The sequence below is a fragment of the Mastigoproctus giganteus genome, chromosome 5 (genome assembly GCF_048544385.1).
Source record: "Mastigoproctus giganteus isolate SK-2022 chromosome 5, ASM4854438v1, whole genome shotgun sequence".
Classification (NCBI taxonomy): domain Eukaryota; kingdom Metazoa; phylum Arthropoda; class Arachnida; order Uropygi; family Thelyphonidae; genus Mastigoproctus; species Mastigoproctus giganteus.
This window is the reverse complement of record NC_143579.1, coordinates 187,527,424-187,545,131: the sequence shown is the minus strand read 5'-3', so window position 1 is coordinate 187,545,131 and position 17,708 is coordinate 187,527,424. Positions and strand designations below refer to the sequence as shown.

The 17,708-nt window shown below is 37.3% G+C and overlaps 1 protein-coding gene across 2 annotated transcripts in view; it reads left to right on the top strand.

Annotated features, from left to right (window-relative positions):
- LOC150085940 (putative RNA-binding protein 19) overlaps positions 1-17,708 on the top strand; it is a 496,890-nt gene that overhangs the window by 287,168 nt on the left and 192,014 nt on the right. For both annotated transcript variants that reach the window (XM_090374301.1, XM_090374300.1), the window contains one exon: positions 480-623. In XM_090374301.1, coding sequence (XP_090230427.1) covers positions 480-623 — 144 coding nt within the window. The remainder of the gene's footprint in view (positions 1-479; positions 624-17,708) is intronic.

The window sequence follows — 17,708 nt, the reverse complement described above, 5'->3', positions numbered from 1 at the left end:
TTTTTTTGGCTTATTCCATAGTGGCTAAATATCACAGGGTGTGGGGAGATTGATTGAGAGAGAGAGAGAGAGTGCACAGGTAAAACAAATGCACATGAACACAAAGTGCTGACGATTCAAATTGGGATGGTCATGCTGCATAATCCCTTGCTGTGTTGAGGTGCCCGAATTGGGGCAGTATCCCTTGTTATTGTTAATCCCAAAGTCTGTGCTCTGACAGTTAAATGTGTGATAATTCCACACTGTTGTTTATTTAAAGCACTGTCCTTTTTTTTTTTTTTTTTTATATAATTCCTGCACAAAAGGAATTATAGTCTATAAGTTTCTTCTGTTATTACATTACAAAATTGTTTATACCTTAGGAAAAAAAGAAAAAAAAAATTGCTTTTGAGATACCAAATATGTTAGTACAGTGTAATAGTATTTTTAAAAAACTTTTTTCTAATATGTGGAAAATTTAATTAATTCAATAAATATAGCATGAAGCCGGTAATAAAGGAGCAGCAGAAACAAAGGAAGAGTATTCATTAAAAGAAATGGAAGTGACAGAAGAACCAGAACCTAATACTACTTTGTTTGTAAAGAATTTGAATTTTAAAACTGATGAAGATGCATTAAAAAAAGTAAGTGATAACTGCTTTCATACCAAAATAATCTTTCTCCTGTGTATTTTGTCCTTATTTTATTATTTTTTAATTTAATGAATATCGTTCAATTTTCTTTTATTTAAATTATTGTTGATAAATTTCTTTGATATATTCCAATACAATCTCAAAGTGGCAAGAGGAATTGACAGCTTCATCATCAGTGTCATATTTATGCATAGGTGTACCTGAGGCTCCCTAAAAAGTGAAAAATACATTCAAATACACAATTTTGTATCTATTGCTACAGATGGAGGGGGCCAAAAATCCCACATTGCTGTAGGGGGCCCCGACTGATCTAAATACATCTCTGTTCATTGTAACTTGATTTTTGTAGCTAATATACTACTGCTGCAGTATCAGTGGGATGTAGTTTTTGTGAAACCAAACACATTCAGTCTGTCAATGCGTATATTTGATTATGCATGCCAAGACCCCAGCCATCCATGGTGGGTTCCTCCCCTATTAAATACATTGTTAGAAGAAATTATTCTAGAAGTTGAATTTCAGAATAATTTCAATGAAGGAGTCCAATGTAGCACTTAAATAAGTTGTTTTCGAAAGTTAAGAAAGCAGAAGGAGGAATGTGTAACGAATTAAATACAAAGAGGCATACAAAAATAATGCCTCCTATTTTTTTCTCAGAAAATTTAATTTCTACAGCTGTGCCATTTACATTTTACATCAATTAATCCACAATCATTAATAAATACACCTAATTCTGTTTTTGCACGAACTTTTTTTACACGAATTTGATTTAACACGATTTCTATGAATTTTTTTTGCCTAAATTCTAAGAATTTTTTTTTTTTATTTGTGGCATATTAGTATCATTTCTATATTACACGCACCAATAGATTAGTGTGATTATCAGCTATTTATTAGTGTGATAGATTAGCTAGTGTGTGCGTTTTGAAATGGGGGCTTTTGTTTACCAATGTGTACGTCTAGGTATCTATGAATCATCAACGTTTTTATTGAATTTTGGTGCACATCTACGGTATTCGTGCATTGTATCTTCGAAAGACATTTAGTAGTAAGTTCTATTTCAAAGTGAAAGAATCTTTAGTGAAATTTGTGCACATATAAATTTATTAATTTTGCCGATAGTCAATAAATTGTAACTTTACAAATTTTTCATACTTTTTTTATTAATTATAACTGAGATATTTTTCGGTAGCCCTTATATAATGTCGAATAATTCGCCTATTACCAAAATGAAAAGGAAAGCGATTTCTTTGGAACTTAAAATTCAAATTTTAGATCGTCTTGCAACTGGACATGGCCTACGTCTGTAAGAAAGCATTTTGGTGTACATGAAGCTACCGTAAGAACTATTAAGAAAAATGAAGCTGCAATTAGGAAGTCGGTATGTTCTGGAACAAAAGTAAGTGTTAATTCATCATCATATACAAGAGATATTGTCAAGGAAAAAATGGAAAAGGCTCTGGTAATATGGATAGAAGATCAGTCACAAAAAAGAGTACCAGTAGATGGAAATGCCATCAAGCAAACAACACTAAGAATTTACAGACAGATTAAAGAAAAGGAGCCAAGCACTTCATCTCAGTTAAACAGAAAGTATGAATTTTCTGCGAGTACAGGTTGGATGATAGGGTTTCTTAAAAGGAATGCTCTTCCTAATATAAAAATTAAAGGTGAAACTGCATCTGCAGATGAATCGGCCACTAAAGTATTCCCGCAGGAACTTGCAAAAATTGTTGAAGATGGAGGATACACTCCTGACCAAGTGTGGAATGCAAATGAAACTGGTTTCTTCTGGAAACGAATACCGAACAGAACGTATGTAGCCAAATCGCGAAAAACTGCTGGTGGTTTTAAGGTAGCTAAGGATCGTGTGACCTTGTTATTTTCCTCCAACGCTTCAGGAGATCGTGCCGACCGGGCTAGCCGAGTGGGTAAAGTACCTGCCTGGCAACCCAAAGGTCGCGGGTTCGATTCCCGCCTCGGGCTTGGATCAAAGTACTGCAAAAACCTTGGGAGGTGCAATATGGCCACAGAAGCCGATGCGCCAACAACTACCAAATCAAAAAAAAAAAAAAAAAAAAAAATCAGGAGATCGTATGTTGAAACCACTGCTGGTAAATCGAGCCCTAAACCCACGTTCAATGAAAGGTGTAGATATCAATAAACTGCCTGTTCACTGGATGTCAAACAAGAAAGCCTGGGTGACCACTGCTCTCTTTACAGAATGGTTCAACAAATGTTTCGCCCCAGAAGTCAGATGTTATATGAATTTGAAAGGTCTCGAATTTAAAGTTCTTCTGATTTCTTGACAATGCACCCGGCCATCCTGTCTTGGAACACCCAAACGTACAAATTTTATTTCTGCCACCTAATACTACATCTTTGATACAACCGCTAGACCAAGGTATAATTGCGACAATTAAAACATACTACGTAAAACAAACATTCCAACACGTTTTGGACAAACTGAATGATGAAACACTAACAGCCATTAATGTGTGGAAGAAATTCTCAATTATGGATTGTATCAATCAAGTTGGATTAGCGTTAACTGAATTAAAACCAGCAACTTTAAATGCGTGTTGGAAAGCAGTCTGGCCACAATGTGTAAAAAGCAAAGATCCCATCATCCCTAATACGACCGAATTTCCCAATGGCACACAAAATTGGTGGAGAAGGATTCGATAATCTATCGTTTGAAGATATTGATGAATTGTTAGCCGACAAAGCCCTAAGCGAAGATGAAATATTAGAGGTTGTCCTTGGGACCCCTTATCCCACAGAACGTAGTGATAATGAAGAAAATGATCCTGTTCTAAATGCAGATTTAATAAAAGAAGGTCTGGAACTGGCCAGAAAATTAGGTAATCATTTTGTCAAACATGACCCTAATGAAGAACGCGCTGGGAAGTTTCAACGTGAACTGAAGTTGTTGACAGCCTCTTACAGAGAATTATATAACGGCCTAACCAAAACACGAACACAACGATTAATAACTGAATTCGTTCGTAAAAAACCGGTGAAACATCAGCACCAGAGGAGACTCGTGCTGATTTTGCTCAAGAGATCACAGAAAGAATTTCATAATAGAGGAAGAAGACCATGTCCACAACATTTCTAGTGATATTCCAGTCGTACGCAAATGTATGCGCCGTTTATTATCAGAAAGTGAAAATAAATAAAATCTTGTTATGTGTAAAACAGATTTTTTTTGTTCATGAAGAATTTTTTTCATTTAATATGCATACAAATTTACTTTAATACATTTTCATTACATATTATTACATGTGTATTTTGTTGAAATAAAATAATAAGCTTAAAACGAATATTTTTATGTGGTTTTTTTTTAAATTATTTTTACTGATTTTTTAGATCCGGAACCAATCGTCTTTCCTTCCATAAATACAATGTCTTTTTTACACGATTTTTTTTTACACGTATTTTTCAGGAACTTATCTATCGTGTAAAAACAGAATTAGGTGTACACTGTTATTTTTCTACAAAGTCACCATCATATTCTATGCACTTCCGCCATCTCTGAGTCAGACTCTGTATTCCAGTCCTGTAAAAGTCCTTACTCTTGCTCTGGAGGGCTTTGTGAACACTATGCTTGAGCTGGTTGTCATTCCTCAAAATGGTTTCCACTGGATGCATTCTTCGGCAGGCCAAAAAGGTGATAGTTGGAAGGTATAACATCTGGACTGTGTGAGGGGTGAGGAAGAACAGTGCACCCCTGTTTTTCTATGGCCTCCGTTGTGCGCAGACTGGTGTGGGTTTGTGCGTTGTCACGTGGAAGAACCTCATTTAAGCTTTTTGTCTGGTCGAACTCTTTGGATGTGGGCTTCATATCGATCTAAGTTGATTGTGATCCACTAGCAAGAATGTGATCCACTAGCAATCTTTGTCCCAAAACAGTTTCCATGACTTTACAACAGAAGGCTGTCTTAAACTTCTTGCGTGGTGAATTTTGATGGTGCCACTCCATTGACTGTCCCTTCACAACGCTGTCACAAATCACTATAACGCTCTTTTACAGATTGCATTTTTGGCATATTTAATGAAATTGTTTCATTTGATGGAGTCGATATTTTGAAAATGAATAGCCAAACAGCATTAAAACGTTTTCCACGCCGACTTGAGAAATTTTCCCACACTCGGTGAAATTTTCTCACACGCTAATTTAATTGCAGTACAGCGACTTGTTACATAGTTCCAAGATCAACATTTTAAAAAATGATCAAGTATATTGCTTGTAATATTTGCGTTATATGCATTTATCCGAAGTCTAGTCATCACTCAGTACAGTATTAGACATCGTGCATAACGGACAGTTTACTCGAACATTGAATCATAATTAATCACAGTTACATTTTCGAAGAGTTAATAATGGCGGATAAGAATGAAAAAGCAACAATGTCTGGATGCAGTACAAAGACTACAAATGTAAGAAAAAGACTGAATTCGAAAATTAAATTAGACGTTTTGAAGCAAATCAATTCCGGTACGCCAAGCGGATGTGTGCCATAATTTAGGACTGGCAAGTTTAACTGTAAGAACAGTTATAAAAAATAAAGAATTAATTTTAGCAGCGGGAAAGACAGCTCTTCCACTGCAAGCAACTAGGGCTAGGCCCGCTATTATGATCGAAATGGTGAGACTTTAACTAATTTTAATGAAGATGATATCCAGTGCAGAATTCAGTTAAGTTAGATATTAAAAAAAAAAAAAAAAAAAATGGAGAGAGAGATTAGCCTATATGATGATCTGAAGAAAACTCACCTAAAAAAAAAAAATGTGGAACTATTTAAAACTAGTAAGGGCTGGTTGAATAGATTTAAATTAATAGATTCAAGAAGCTGAAACTTTCAAAAAAGACTTGTTAAAATTATTGAAGAGGGGTATTGTGTGTTATACTTCTCAACAAGATTTTAACATTAATGAAGCAGGACTTTTTTGGAAACGAATGCCTAAAAGAAGTTTCATATTGAAAGAAGAAAAAACATACCAGGTTTCAAAGTGGCGAAGGATCGGTTGACTTTATTGTTGGGTGGTAACATTTGAGGGGATTTAAAATTAATACCCCTTTTAATTTACCAGGAAGAAGGCCAAAGTACAACCCAAAATTGACACATTTTTCATGATTTGAATTGGAATTTTAAGTTTAATTTTGATACGTAACTAGTTACCACATAATTATATACGTATGTAATGCAGAATATTTTATATGTACACATAGTTGAACATTAAATATTTTAACCAACATTTCTGCATCTTTTCACTACCGTTTATTATTGATTAGGAAATATCTTATGGCACCGACTGCAACTCACAAATGGCACCTCCGTAAGCCAGGTGGACAGGAGTGCCAGTGCGTAGCACACGCTTCTTGATTAGACCGGGGTTCGAGCCCATGACCACCAAATACAGAGGATGCGGAAAGGTCAGGGAATGACCACCACATATCCTCGGAGCAATATGGCCTTAGTTGCTAATGCTCCTAAAAAAAAAAAAAGCAACTCACAAATATATATGTTACATTATGGGAATGCGGCGCTCGCTTAGCGCGGATTCACTTAGCGCTCTGTTTTTCCGGAACGAATTATCAGCATTAAGTGGGGGTCACCTGTATATATGCATGAAAGAAAAACCTCTCCTTCACTTTTATTCAATCACCACTCTTTGCTTGATACGTATATATGTAACATCCACCATTTTGAACTACCCATGTACGGCACTCACGAGACCGATCATAGTGGCGACTAGAGACCTCTAATGATCACTCAGTGACATGCAAAATGATCTCCAGTGCCATATTTGAAAGCAAAAAATTAGGAGGCATTACTTTCATACCAGTCCTCATATCTACAAGTTTTAATATTCACAGACTACATAAATACAAAGAAAGTGGGCAAATGGTCTGTTGTGTTTGGAGTTAATGGTGACCGATTGCCACACTTTTGTCTGTTGCATAACATTCAAACTGAATCTTTGTCTGTTATACAGCTTTCTGGAAGCTGTAGCTATGATTTGTTTATGTCATAAGATGTTAAAAACAAGGTCATTTCAGGTGAACAGTTGTGATCGTGGGCACAACTAAGCACAGTCTTTTTGTCTCTGTGTTTGTGTGTGTCTGAGAGAGAGAGAGAGAGAGAGAGAGAGAGAGAGAGAGAGAGAGAGAGAGAGAGAGAGAGAGAGAGAGAGAGAATGCGAGGGGAGGCACAAGATTGATTTGAGTTTTACTTTTGAAATCAAATAGCCTTGAATTCAGTTGTGGATATTAAAATTTAACCTGCTCATCCCAAGATATAGTATGTTCAGAAAAGATAAGTCAGACTCCTGGAACAGTCTGATTTCTTTCAGATATCTTCTTATCAATGGCTACTTGGAAGGAACTAAATTGTTCCCAGACTTGGAGCAAGCTTGGGGTGGTCACCATGCATGTGAGGCATGAGATAAGTAGTGGTATAGGAAAGGTGATTGGTGGAGTCTGTTACAAGCCAAATGATTGCAAGGAATCTCTTTAAAACAACTTGAATGAACAACCATGTATGAGTGCTTTATTATAGATCTTAATGTGAGTTTCAGAAATCCAGTTTTTAACAAAACAGTTTGGCAAGAACTTCATAAAGCTGAAATTTATGGCAGAGCCCCTGTTACACTCATTACTGATGGTAATACTAGAAAGAGGATGCACTGGTGTAAGGAGCACAAAAACTGGACACTTTATGATTGGAAACATGTCATATTTTCAGAGAAATTATTTGCACTTTTTTCATCATCAGGGAGAGTTTGTTTGGCGAATGCCAGAGGAAGTGGATTGTCTTGCACCAACCATCAAACATGGGAGAGGATCCACATTGGTTTGGGCAGCAATATCTTGGTATTCTTTAGGTCCTATCATCACCCTGAATGAGCAAATTACGGCTACTGATTACTTTGATATTTTGAGAGACCAGGTTCATCCCATGGTACAAACATTGTTTCCCACAAACAATGCGTGTTTCAAGATAATGCTCCAATCAACCAGATGTGTCCAACCCTGGTTTGAGAGCATGAAATTGAGGCTAAGCATCTCCCATGGCCTGCACGATCACCAGACTTAAATGTTATTGAGCCACTGTGCAGATATTTGGAGAGGGAGTGAGAAAACGGATTTCCTCTGCCTTCATTACTCAAGGAGCTAGAAACATTCCTCCATGTTCAAATGACCGGAAGATACACTGCTACTAATAACATCTAGGTACATACCTATTTGCCTCCTAGTGTCTCTTAGCTCCATGTAACTTGCAGATCCAAATATTCATGATCTTCTTTTGGTAACACAAAGTAACCCACCTTAATCAGTCATCCTGAAATGGTGTTTTGACTCTAAAGCCATATGGTATAAGTCCATGCATTTTACAGCGGTGCGCAAACCTTAGGTGCTGCTTCTGTCTGGCCTCTTTTATACAATACTTTTGGAATTGTCAGACGTGTTGCACTACAAATTGGCGATAACTACTAACGATATCCTGGAAAAGGCCTCTGAGGTTCGGCAAATTCATATCTTAGCAATAAATTTGGCCATTTGGCTCTCATTAGAAGATTGGTTTCAGATAAAGTTATTAGAATATCAGACTCATAATAGACGGAGGCAGATTATGAAGTTTAATAGGTTGTTGGGAGAAGGTACAATACAACGTAATGATAGAAGTACTCGTTTTGTTCACAATTTGAGTAATAGGCAACTTACTGAAAGCAAGAGGGAGTTTTAAATCTAGGTCCTAAGTTTACGCTTGTACCTCCCAAACCTCCCATTGCGGAGATAGCAATGGGTATTGAACGGGCCATCAGCAAGCTACCGCAGGCCCAGCTAATGAGATCAGGGTGAAGCCTGCCGTTATTTTGAGCCAGATAAAGAAAGTATCTCCGAATCTTAACTTTAGTCAAAGAAAAGCCTTGAATGAACTGAGAAGAGACGATGGAATTGTGGTTTTACCTGCGGACAAGGGCAGATCGACGGTTGTCCTAAACAAAGAAGACTATCACAAAAAAGCATTGGACCTTTTACAGAACAATAATACGTATAAAGTTACTCAGAGAAACCCGTTGGTTGGCCTAGAGCGGCGCGTTAATAAACTGGTACAGACTTGGTTAAAGACAGAGAAGATTTCCAGGGAGACCTTTTGGTTCTTACATGCTACTGGATGTCAACTCCCCAGGTTCTATGGACTTCTGAAAACTCATAAGACGGAAGTCCCTCTCAGACCCATCGTATCATATATAGGAAGCCCCACATTTGCTTTGTCGGGGTACTTGGCTAAATTGATTTCGCCTATAGTGGGTCAGTCCAACTATGTCATAAAAGACAGCAAAGAATTTGTGGGTTTTGTGTAAGATTTGATTGTAAATGAAAACGAGAGCATGATGTCTTTTATGTTGTGTCACTATTCACATGCATTCCAATTAAACATGGAATATATTGTGTTAGAAAAGCGTTGAGTAATGATGTCTCTTTGGGTAATAGATCACTTTTAAATGTAGAGCATATTTGTTCTGGTGTGGAACTTTGTCTGGCCAGCACCACTATGGTGTACCAAAGTGTTATGTACAAACAGGTTCACGGTACAGCCATGGGATCTCCCATTAGCAACATCGCGGCCAATTTGGCCATGGAGGAGTTAGAGGGTATGGTTTTTGGTGGATGTCAGTTTCCCATAAAGAAATGGAAGAGGTACGTTGATGATACCTTTACTGTGGTCCAGAAGGGGAGAGAGGATGATGCACTCCATTGGCTTAATAGCTTCTCCCAATTTATACAATTTACATCAGAGGTGGAAACAGGAGGTACCCTTCCATTCTTGGATGTACTGGTCTCTAGGATAGGCCCTAGGCTTAAAACTTCAGTGTTTAAAAAACCTATGTGCAGAGGCCAGTACACCCATTACAGTTCAGCACAAGCTGAACAACATAAGAATAGTGTGGTAAAAGCTCTACTAGATAGAGCAGGGTCACACTGTACTACCTCTGAGGACAAAGAATGTGAAATTAGACGAGTCACAGCAGATGATGTGACTCGTCTAGAAAACGCGGATACCTCCAGAGGATCATAGACAGATTTAATAGAGGAACAGAGTTCAACCGTCAGGAACCGTTTGCTCCTGTGTCGACCACATACATTCCTTACTATCCGGGCCTTACTGAGAATCTAGCTAGAATTTTGCGTGGTTATAAAACACGCTGTGTGCAGCTTCCCGGGCGGAGGTTGCACACAGTTGTGTCCCAGGTAAAAGACCCAATAGCAAAGGACGTAAGTAGTGCACAGGATAAAATGCCCAGATTGTGGGGAATGTTATGTGAGCGAGACAAAACGACGGCTCAAGGATCGTCTGTGGGAGCATGCAAATGCTATTAAAAAAAAAAACGCTGATTACAACAAGTCTGCTGTGGCCAAGCCTTTTTGGGAGAGGCAGCATCAAATCTCCCCAGAGGATGCGGTTCTGGGACCGTAAATGGCTCGAGAGCTTACGAATCTGTTCATCCGACAACAATATCATGAATAGGGTCAGAGGTATGCGTATGCATCCCCTGTTTGAAACCATTGTCCTAATTATGGACAAATGGTTTTGCTTGACACGCTCCCGAGCTGTTTCCACTTCCAGTTCACACCATGCGTCGACTGAACCACATGTATAAGTACCGTGAGCCTGTTATATAAGGAAGTGTTGCAGGAAGTTTTGTTACTGCTGAGAAAGGAAGCTGATGCTTCTGAAAGCTCTAGGTTTTTATCACTTTTAATCCGGTTTATTTTAGTATATTTTGTTGCAAGGGTTTTATTGCAGTTTTAATGTTTTCACAATGTACATAATTTAATTTATTATAATATTAGTTTTTGTAAATACATAGTGTAGTAATTTTATTTATTTTATTTTAATTTGTAAATTTTCAGTTACAGTAAAATACTTATTCTTATGGTTGGTGTATGAGTTTATTTATTGCTAATATATGAATTTGCCCAACCTAAGAGGCCTTTTCCAGGATATTGATTGGTTATTATGATGTGGTTACAAAGGAACTGGATGCAAAAAATAATTTTGATATCATATATTTGGATTTCAGGAAAGCTTTTGACACTGTTACGCATGGAAGACTATTGTACAAATTGGAGCAGAATGGTATTAAGGGTAAGTTGCTACAATGGACAAAAGGATGGTTAAGTGCGAGAAGACAGAGGGTGGTAATCAATGCTGCTCTTCGTGGTGCTGCTCTTCGTGGACTAATGTTATTAGTGGAGTCCCACAGGGTTCGGTGTTGGGTCCACTGTTGTTTTGTATATTTATCAATGATATTGTTGAAGGTATATCAGGCTTAGTGTCGAAGTTTGCAGATGATACAAAGGTTGGCAGGGTTGTTAATGACAGTAATGGCAGTGTGCTACTGCAACAGACTCTAGATAATTTGAGCAGATTGGCTAAGAAGTGGCAACTGAAGTTTAACCTTGACAAATGCAAAGTACTGCATATGGGTAGAAGTAACCCGAGAGAAAACTACCAACTGTTTGGTACTACACTTAAGGAGGTAAAAAATCAAAAAGACCTGGGAAGTAATTGTGCAGTCAGATATTAAGTTTTCTGAGCAAAGCAGACAGGCTGCCAGGGCAGGTCATGGGGTTTTGTCAATGATATATAGGAATTTTGCTTGCACAGATGAGGTGATTATCCCCTTTTAATATGGCAATGGTCAGGCCACACCTTGAGTACTGCGTACAGGTCTGGAGGCCTCATTTTAGGAAGAATGTAGATTTGCTTGAGCATGTACAGAGAAGGGCAACAAGATTGGTGAGGGGAATGAAGGGATCCTCTTACCAAGAGAGGCTTAAGTTCTGCAAATTGCAGTGGCTGGAGACTAGGCACCTGCGTGGTGATCTGATTGAGGTGTATAAGGTCTTTAATGGGTTGAGCACGCTGAATTCTGATGGGATCCTTCCACTTGTTCAGATTACGAACCTAAGGGGGCATAACTTCAAATTAAGAAAAGACAGATGTAGAATAGGTGTGCGGAAATTTGCCTTTAGCCAGCGGGTGGTTAATTGCTGGAACAAACTTCCATCTGTCGTTATGGAAGTTGATAGGTTGAATAAATTTAAGGAGGAACTGGACAGGCATTTGGAGGGAATGGTGTAATGGTTTTTTTGGCTGATGCTGCATAAGCTCATACACTTGCTTTCTTGCATCACATGCCACTACTACTATTACAATAAAATATTTTTCTTCTTTTTGAATACCTCCTTTTTCTAATCATTTACGTATTCCCGAAAAATATCTGAATTCATCTAAGCTTTCTTGTTTGCAGTGTAATCCACTGGAAGTGTCCTTACATTTTTGAAACACTGAGGTTTGAACAATTTTCCAATAACAAACGGTTTTTGTGTTTTTTTTATCAGTTCCTGTCATATTTGCTCATACGGCACCATCAAGCGAGCCTTTGATTTTTTCCCTCCAACACATTTTTTTCCCCTTTGAATTTAAATGTATTGACAAGTGTCAATTATAAAAAGTCCTGTTTCGTCGAAGTAGTAGTAGTAGTAGTAGTAGTAATAATAGAGGCATGTGATGCAAGAAAGCAAGTGTATGAGCTCATGTATCATCTGCCAAAAAAAAAAAAAAACAATTTCACACAACCATTCCTTCTAAAAGTTTTATCCTGTTCCTCCTTGAATTTATTTAAGCTATCAACGGCAGATGGAAGTTTGTTCCAGCAATTAATCAGCCAAAAAAAAAATTCACACAACCATTCGCTCTAAAAGTTTGTCCAGTTCCTCCTTGAATTTATTTAAGCTATCAAAGACAGATGGAAGTTTGTTCCAGCAATTAACCACCTGCTGGCTAAAGGCAAATTTCCGCACAACTGTCTTTCCTCAGGTTCATAATCTGAGCAAGCGGAAGAATCCCATCAGAATTCAGCATGCTCAACCCATTCAAGGCCTTATACAGCTCAATCAGATCACCTCGCAGGTGCCTATATCCAGCTGCTACAATTTGCAAAACTTAAACCTTTCTTGGTAAGAGAGCCCCCTTCGTTCCCCTCACCAATCTTGTTACCCTTCTCTGTACACTCTCAAGCAACTCTACCTCCTTCCTGAAATGAGGCCTCCAGACCTGTACGCAGTAAAGGCATGGCCTGACCATTGCCTTATATAAAGGGACAACCACAACCTTTACCCTGCTAGCAAAATTCCTCTATATCATTGACAATATCCCATGACCTGCTCTGGCAGCCTGTCTACATTGCTCAGAAACCTTCACATCTGACTGCACAATCACTCCCATTTCTTTTTCATTTTCTACCACCATAGGTGTAGTACCACACTGTTGATAAGTTCCTCTGGGGTTACTTCTACCCATATGTAGTACTTCACATTTGTCAATGTTCAACTTCATTTGCCACTTCTCAGCCCATCTGCCCAAATTTTCTAGGTCCTGTTACAGTAGTACAACTGTTGTAGATGTCTTTGTCATTGAAATGTTTCCTGATTTCTGCCCAAACAGTCAATCCATTCATTTGCCATTATTAGATCTGCAAATCGAGATTCTTTACAAATTTTTGCATAAATGATGTTAAGTTGGTTTTTAAATTGATCCAGCCAACCGTTGTTACACACAAATCATTGGGTCCAAATTGTTTAGCAAATTTTTTTGCTTGAGCCTTCAAACTCGGACCGTCTATTGAAAATCCAGCACTTCTTTGTGTGATAACCCATTGAAGCAAAGCTTCATCGATGTTTGTAACCTCACACTTTTTTTTTTTTTCGGTTATTTTCTTTTTCAGTGCCAAATGTAAACATCTTTATTCTTCCAGAATGTCGATACACTTGAAGAGGACAAAGAAAACTTTTTACACGCTTCAACGTTTTTTGCACCACATTCTAACTCACGAATAATTTCAACTTTTTCGTGAATCAAAAGACAATTTCTTTTGTTAGTAGACAAGTTTCCGAAGGAAGGGTTCTTTTTTAACTGATTTTAAAAAGATAAAGTGACCTGAATACAAAAATTTTGAAGCCCAAAATGCATACAAAGTTCTTAGAAGTCCTGAAATGAATTTATGCTTCGGTGAATACAAGACAATCTGTAAATAAGGTAATGTGACAGGTGGAACGCCAATGCACTATTATATAGCCCCCATCCCTGAAAGCACAAGGTCATAAACCAGCCACTAATCCGATATGGATGGCCATAAAGCTAAGTTGCCCTTTTCATTTTTGTATATTCCGAGAATTGGGTTTTTTTGACTCAAGCAATTAAGAATGTTGCATAGTTACCAAAATTTGTTCGGTATATCCGTGTAGTATGCTTGTTATAACAGTGAGTGATTGTACGGGAATACGTGTAAATTAAAATCATTATGGCTTTTTGCTGGTTACAGCCATGATCTCGTTATTTCCATGCTCGTTATAACCAAGTTCGACTGTATATACACACAGTAGAGCGTTCAAAATCCGAACTAAATTGGGACCAGGGGTAGTTTGGATTTTTGAACTTATCAAAAATACTCTTCTGGAGGCTTAAAAAAAAGTTTAATAAATTTAGAAATAAAAACACTGGCTTTAAAATCTGAAGGACTGCCTAGTTTTTTTGTTAAAATCCAGTTCCTTTTTACACAACAAAGGTCCAAATATGTGTTTCCTAAACTTCGTTTCTGTGTGAACCATAAATAAATGGCATCATCAAGGGATGGGTCCACTTTCTCCCTTTGAAAGTCTGTTTAAAATCTCAACCTTTGCTTCAGTCTTTAAAATTTCTGCTTCCTTTTAAAAGGTGAAAAAACTACAGTATGGTAAAAATAAAACTCTGTAAAAACACTGTTCAGAATCTTTTTATTCCGTATCTCACTTGCACTTACCGTATTAGTTGCAATTCCGGCATGCCATGTTCTTTATTATTGATTGATGCTTATCTTTTTTTACTGTTTTAGATTTCACAACCCCTCTAACATTTTTTGGGGGTCAAAAATGTCAGTGAACAGAAATATCAGATTACAAAGTGTTATGTTTAGTTAGTACTGTATGTATATTTCAGATATACATACAGTACTAACTCAGATTCAAATAGCAGAAGACTACTATAGAGAATTATACAAGGAGCAGGGGAATGATGCCAGCAGTGGGGAAGATGGATTGCAAAGTAGCAACACATACAACATACCCGATATTCTTCCTGATGAGGTAGAACATGCATCGAAGAAAATGAAGAATTAGAAAGCCCCGGGGGAAGATGAAGTTACTGTAGAGTTGTTAAAATTGGGAGGAAGAGACATAAGACAAAAACTAGGCGCCTCCGTAGCCAGGTGGGAAGGAGCAGCAGCAGTGCGTAGCACATGCTTCTTGATTAGACTGGGGTTCGAGCCCGTCACCACCAAATACGGAGGATGCGGAAAGGTCAGGGAATGACCACCGCATATCCCGGAGCAATATGGCCTTAGTTGCTAATGCTCCTAAAAACCAAATAACAAACAAAAACAAGACAAAAACTGGCAAGGCAAAAGTGCATTCAAAAAGGTGTGACGCCTAAGCAGTGGAATAATGTAATCATAGTTTTGCTGCATAAAAAAGGAGATAAATCAGAAATTAGAAATTATAGGGCAATTACCTTGTTATCCCACATCTACAAGTTGTTCACAAGGGTCATTACTAACAGATTAGAAAGAATACTTGATGAGAATCAACCGAAAGAGCAAGCTGGCTTTAGGACAGGATTCTCAACTATGGATCACCTTCACGTAATATCACAGCTAATGGAGAAAGCAAATGAATATAAAACACCATTATGCCTGGCATTTGTGGATTATGAAAAGGCATTTGACTCCATACAGCATAAGGCAATGTTTTGGGCACTGGAAAGACAAGGCATAGATATCCCACATATTATGATTTTGAAGAAAATATATGAGAATGCTACCTTCTTTATTAGACTAGACAAAGACAGTAGTAAACTTAAAATTGAGAAAGGAGTTCGACAAGGAGACACAATATCTCCGAAGCTGTTTACTGCTGCCCTTGAGGAAGCTTTCAGAAGATTAGACTGGTCGCAGAAAGGAGTCAATGTGAATGGAGAGTACCTAAACCATTTACAATTTGCAGATGACATTGTGGTCATAAGCCAAGATCCCAAAGAATTAGAGGAAAATCTTAATCAGTTATGCACAGTTAGTAAGGATTTTGGACTAAAGATGAATATGGCTAAAACAAAAGTAATGATGAACAAGTATGCCACAGAAAGGGAAATAATGATTGAAGGAGCAGTAATTGAAAAGGTGGAGTCATATACTTATCTGGGACAAGTTATTAGCTGTAATAATGATAAATGGCTGGAAGTCAAGAGAAGAAAAAATTTTGGATGGATAGCATTCAGGAAATATAGTCACATACTGAAGAGCAATATCCCAGTTTGTCTGAAATGTAAAATGATGAACCAATGTATACTCCCCACCATGACTTATGGAAGTGAAACTTGGGCACTCACCAAAAGAATAGAAGAGAAGCTGAGAACTACACAGCGAAGAATGGAACAAATTATATTGGGAATCAGACTGTTAGATAAGAAGAGAAACACATGGATTAGGCAGCAAACTCAAGTAAAGGACATTCTTATAAAAACTAAAGAACTAAAATGGTCTTGGGCAGGACACATAGCTCGGAGACATGATTACAGATGGACTAAGAAAATAACAGAATGGAAAAAGGAAAGATATGCAATTACTTTTGAAGAGAAAATTATTGAGAAGAGCTGAGAGTGATAAAGATATGGAATCTGTTAGCCTACTCAACAGTAAGTATGATAGGAAAGGATAAACAGCAAATTATGAAACATGTGAAAATGAGTTTGAACAGTGAACAATTTATACCTCAACTTGTGGGTGTAGTAGCATAATGGAAGAAATGGAAAACTTTTGAAATTATTGATGGATGAAAAACATATGTATAAAATAATCAAATTATTCACAAATCTTTGGGAATGTATCTTAGCAACTTACAGGAGTTTGTATGGGAAATTAATGTTCAGGTTGTCTACATTCACTTCACATAGTTTTCCCAGAATGCCCCGAATACATTTTGTACATTTGGAAATGCTACTGCTAAATATTTTCCAATCAAGAATGACTTTTGTGGCTTTTTTACCAATTCAGAAATGTCACTGCTAGTTTGTTGAATTTGTTTTTACTTTAAGCCATTATCAGAATTTACTATAATTGCGTAATTATGGCAGAAATGTATTTGTTGTTAATCCTGTAATAAAAGTAAACAGAAAGTGTTTACTTTGATTACAGGAATCATTTGTAAAAGTTTAAAAATGTGACTACAATTTAAATTTTTAGTCCATTAAATACTTGGACCCAATACAGTAAACACTTCAATCAAGCTTATTTATGTTATTTCACATATCTGGGAAGAAAGCCACACTAGGTTATTAAATGCCTGCAGGATGCTCTTACCTAGAAAGGCTTAAGTTCTGCAAATTGTAGTGTCTTGAGAGTAAGCACCTGTTGAGAGATCTGATTGAGGTGTTTAAAGTCTTAAATGGATTGAGTAAGCTAAATGTTAAATGCATTCTTCCACTTACTGAAACTACACACATGATGGGGCATAAATTCAAGTTGAGAAGGAGGGTTGCAGGATAGTTGTGTGGAGGTTTGCCTTCAGCCCGCAGGTGGTTGATTATTGGAACAGGCTTCTGTCTGTTGTGGAAGTGGATGGGTTGAATAAATTCAGAGAAGAACTAGACAAATTCTTGGTAGATATGGATGGGTGAACTGTGTAAGGTCCCCCCCCCTCTGGCTGATGCTATATAAGCCTGCTTTCTTGCATCATTTTCCATTTCTACTAATACTACCACCAAATGCTAAATGTGAATTTTGACACTTTACATTTTGAAATGCTTCTAAAGCTTATTTCTAATGATAATAATAATAAAAAAAATAATAATAATAATAATAAGTTAGCTGCATGGAGGGATTTTGTACTAACAGGGAATACAGATCCCTGGGGACTTTTGTTTAAATTGTCAAGAGACAAACTGCATATTAATAATGTTATTAATA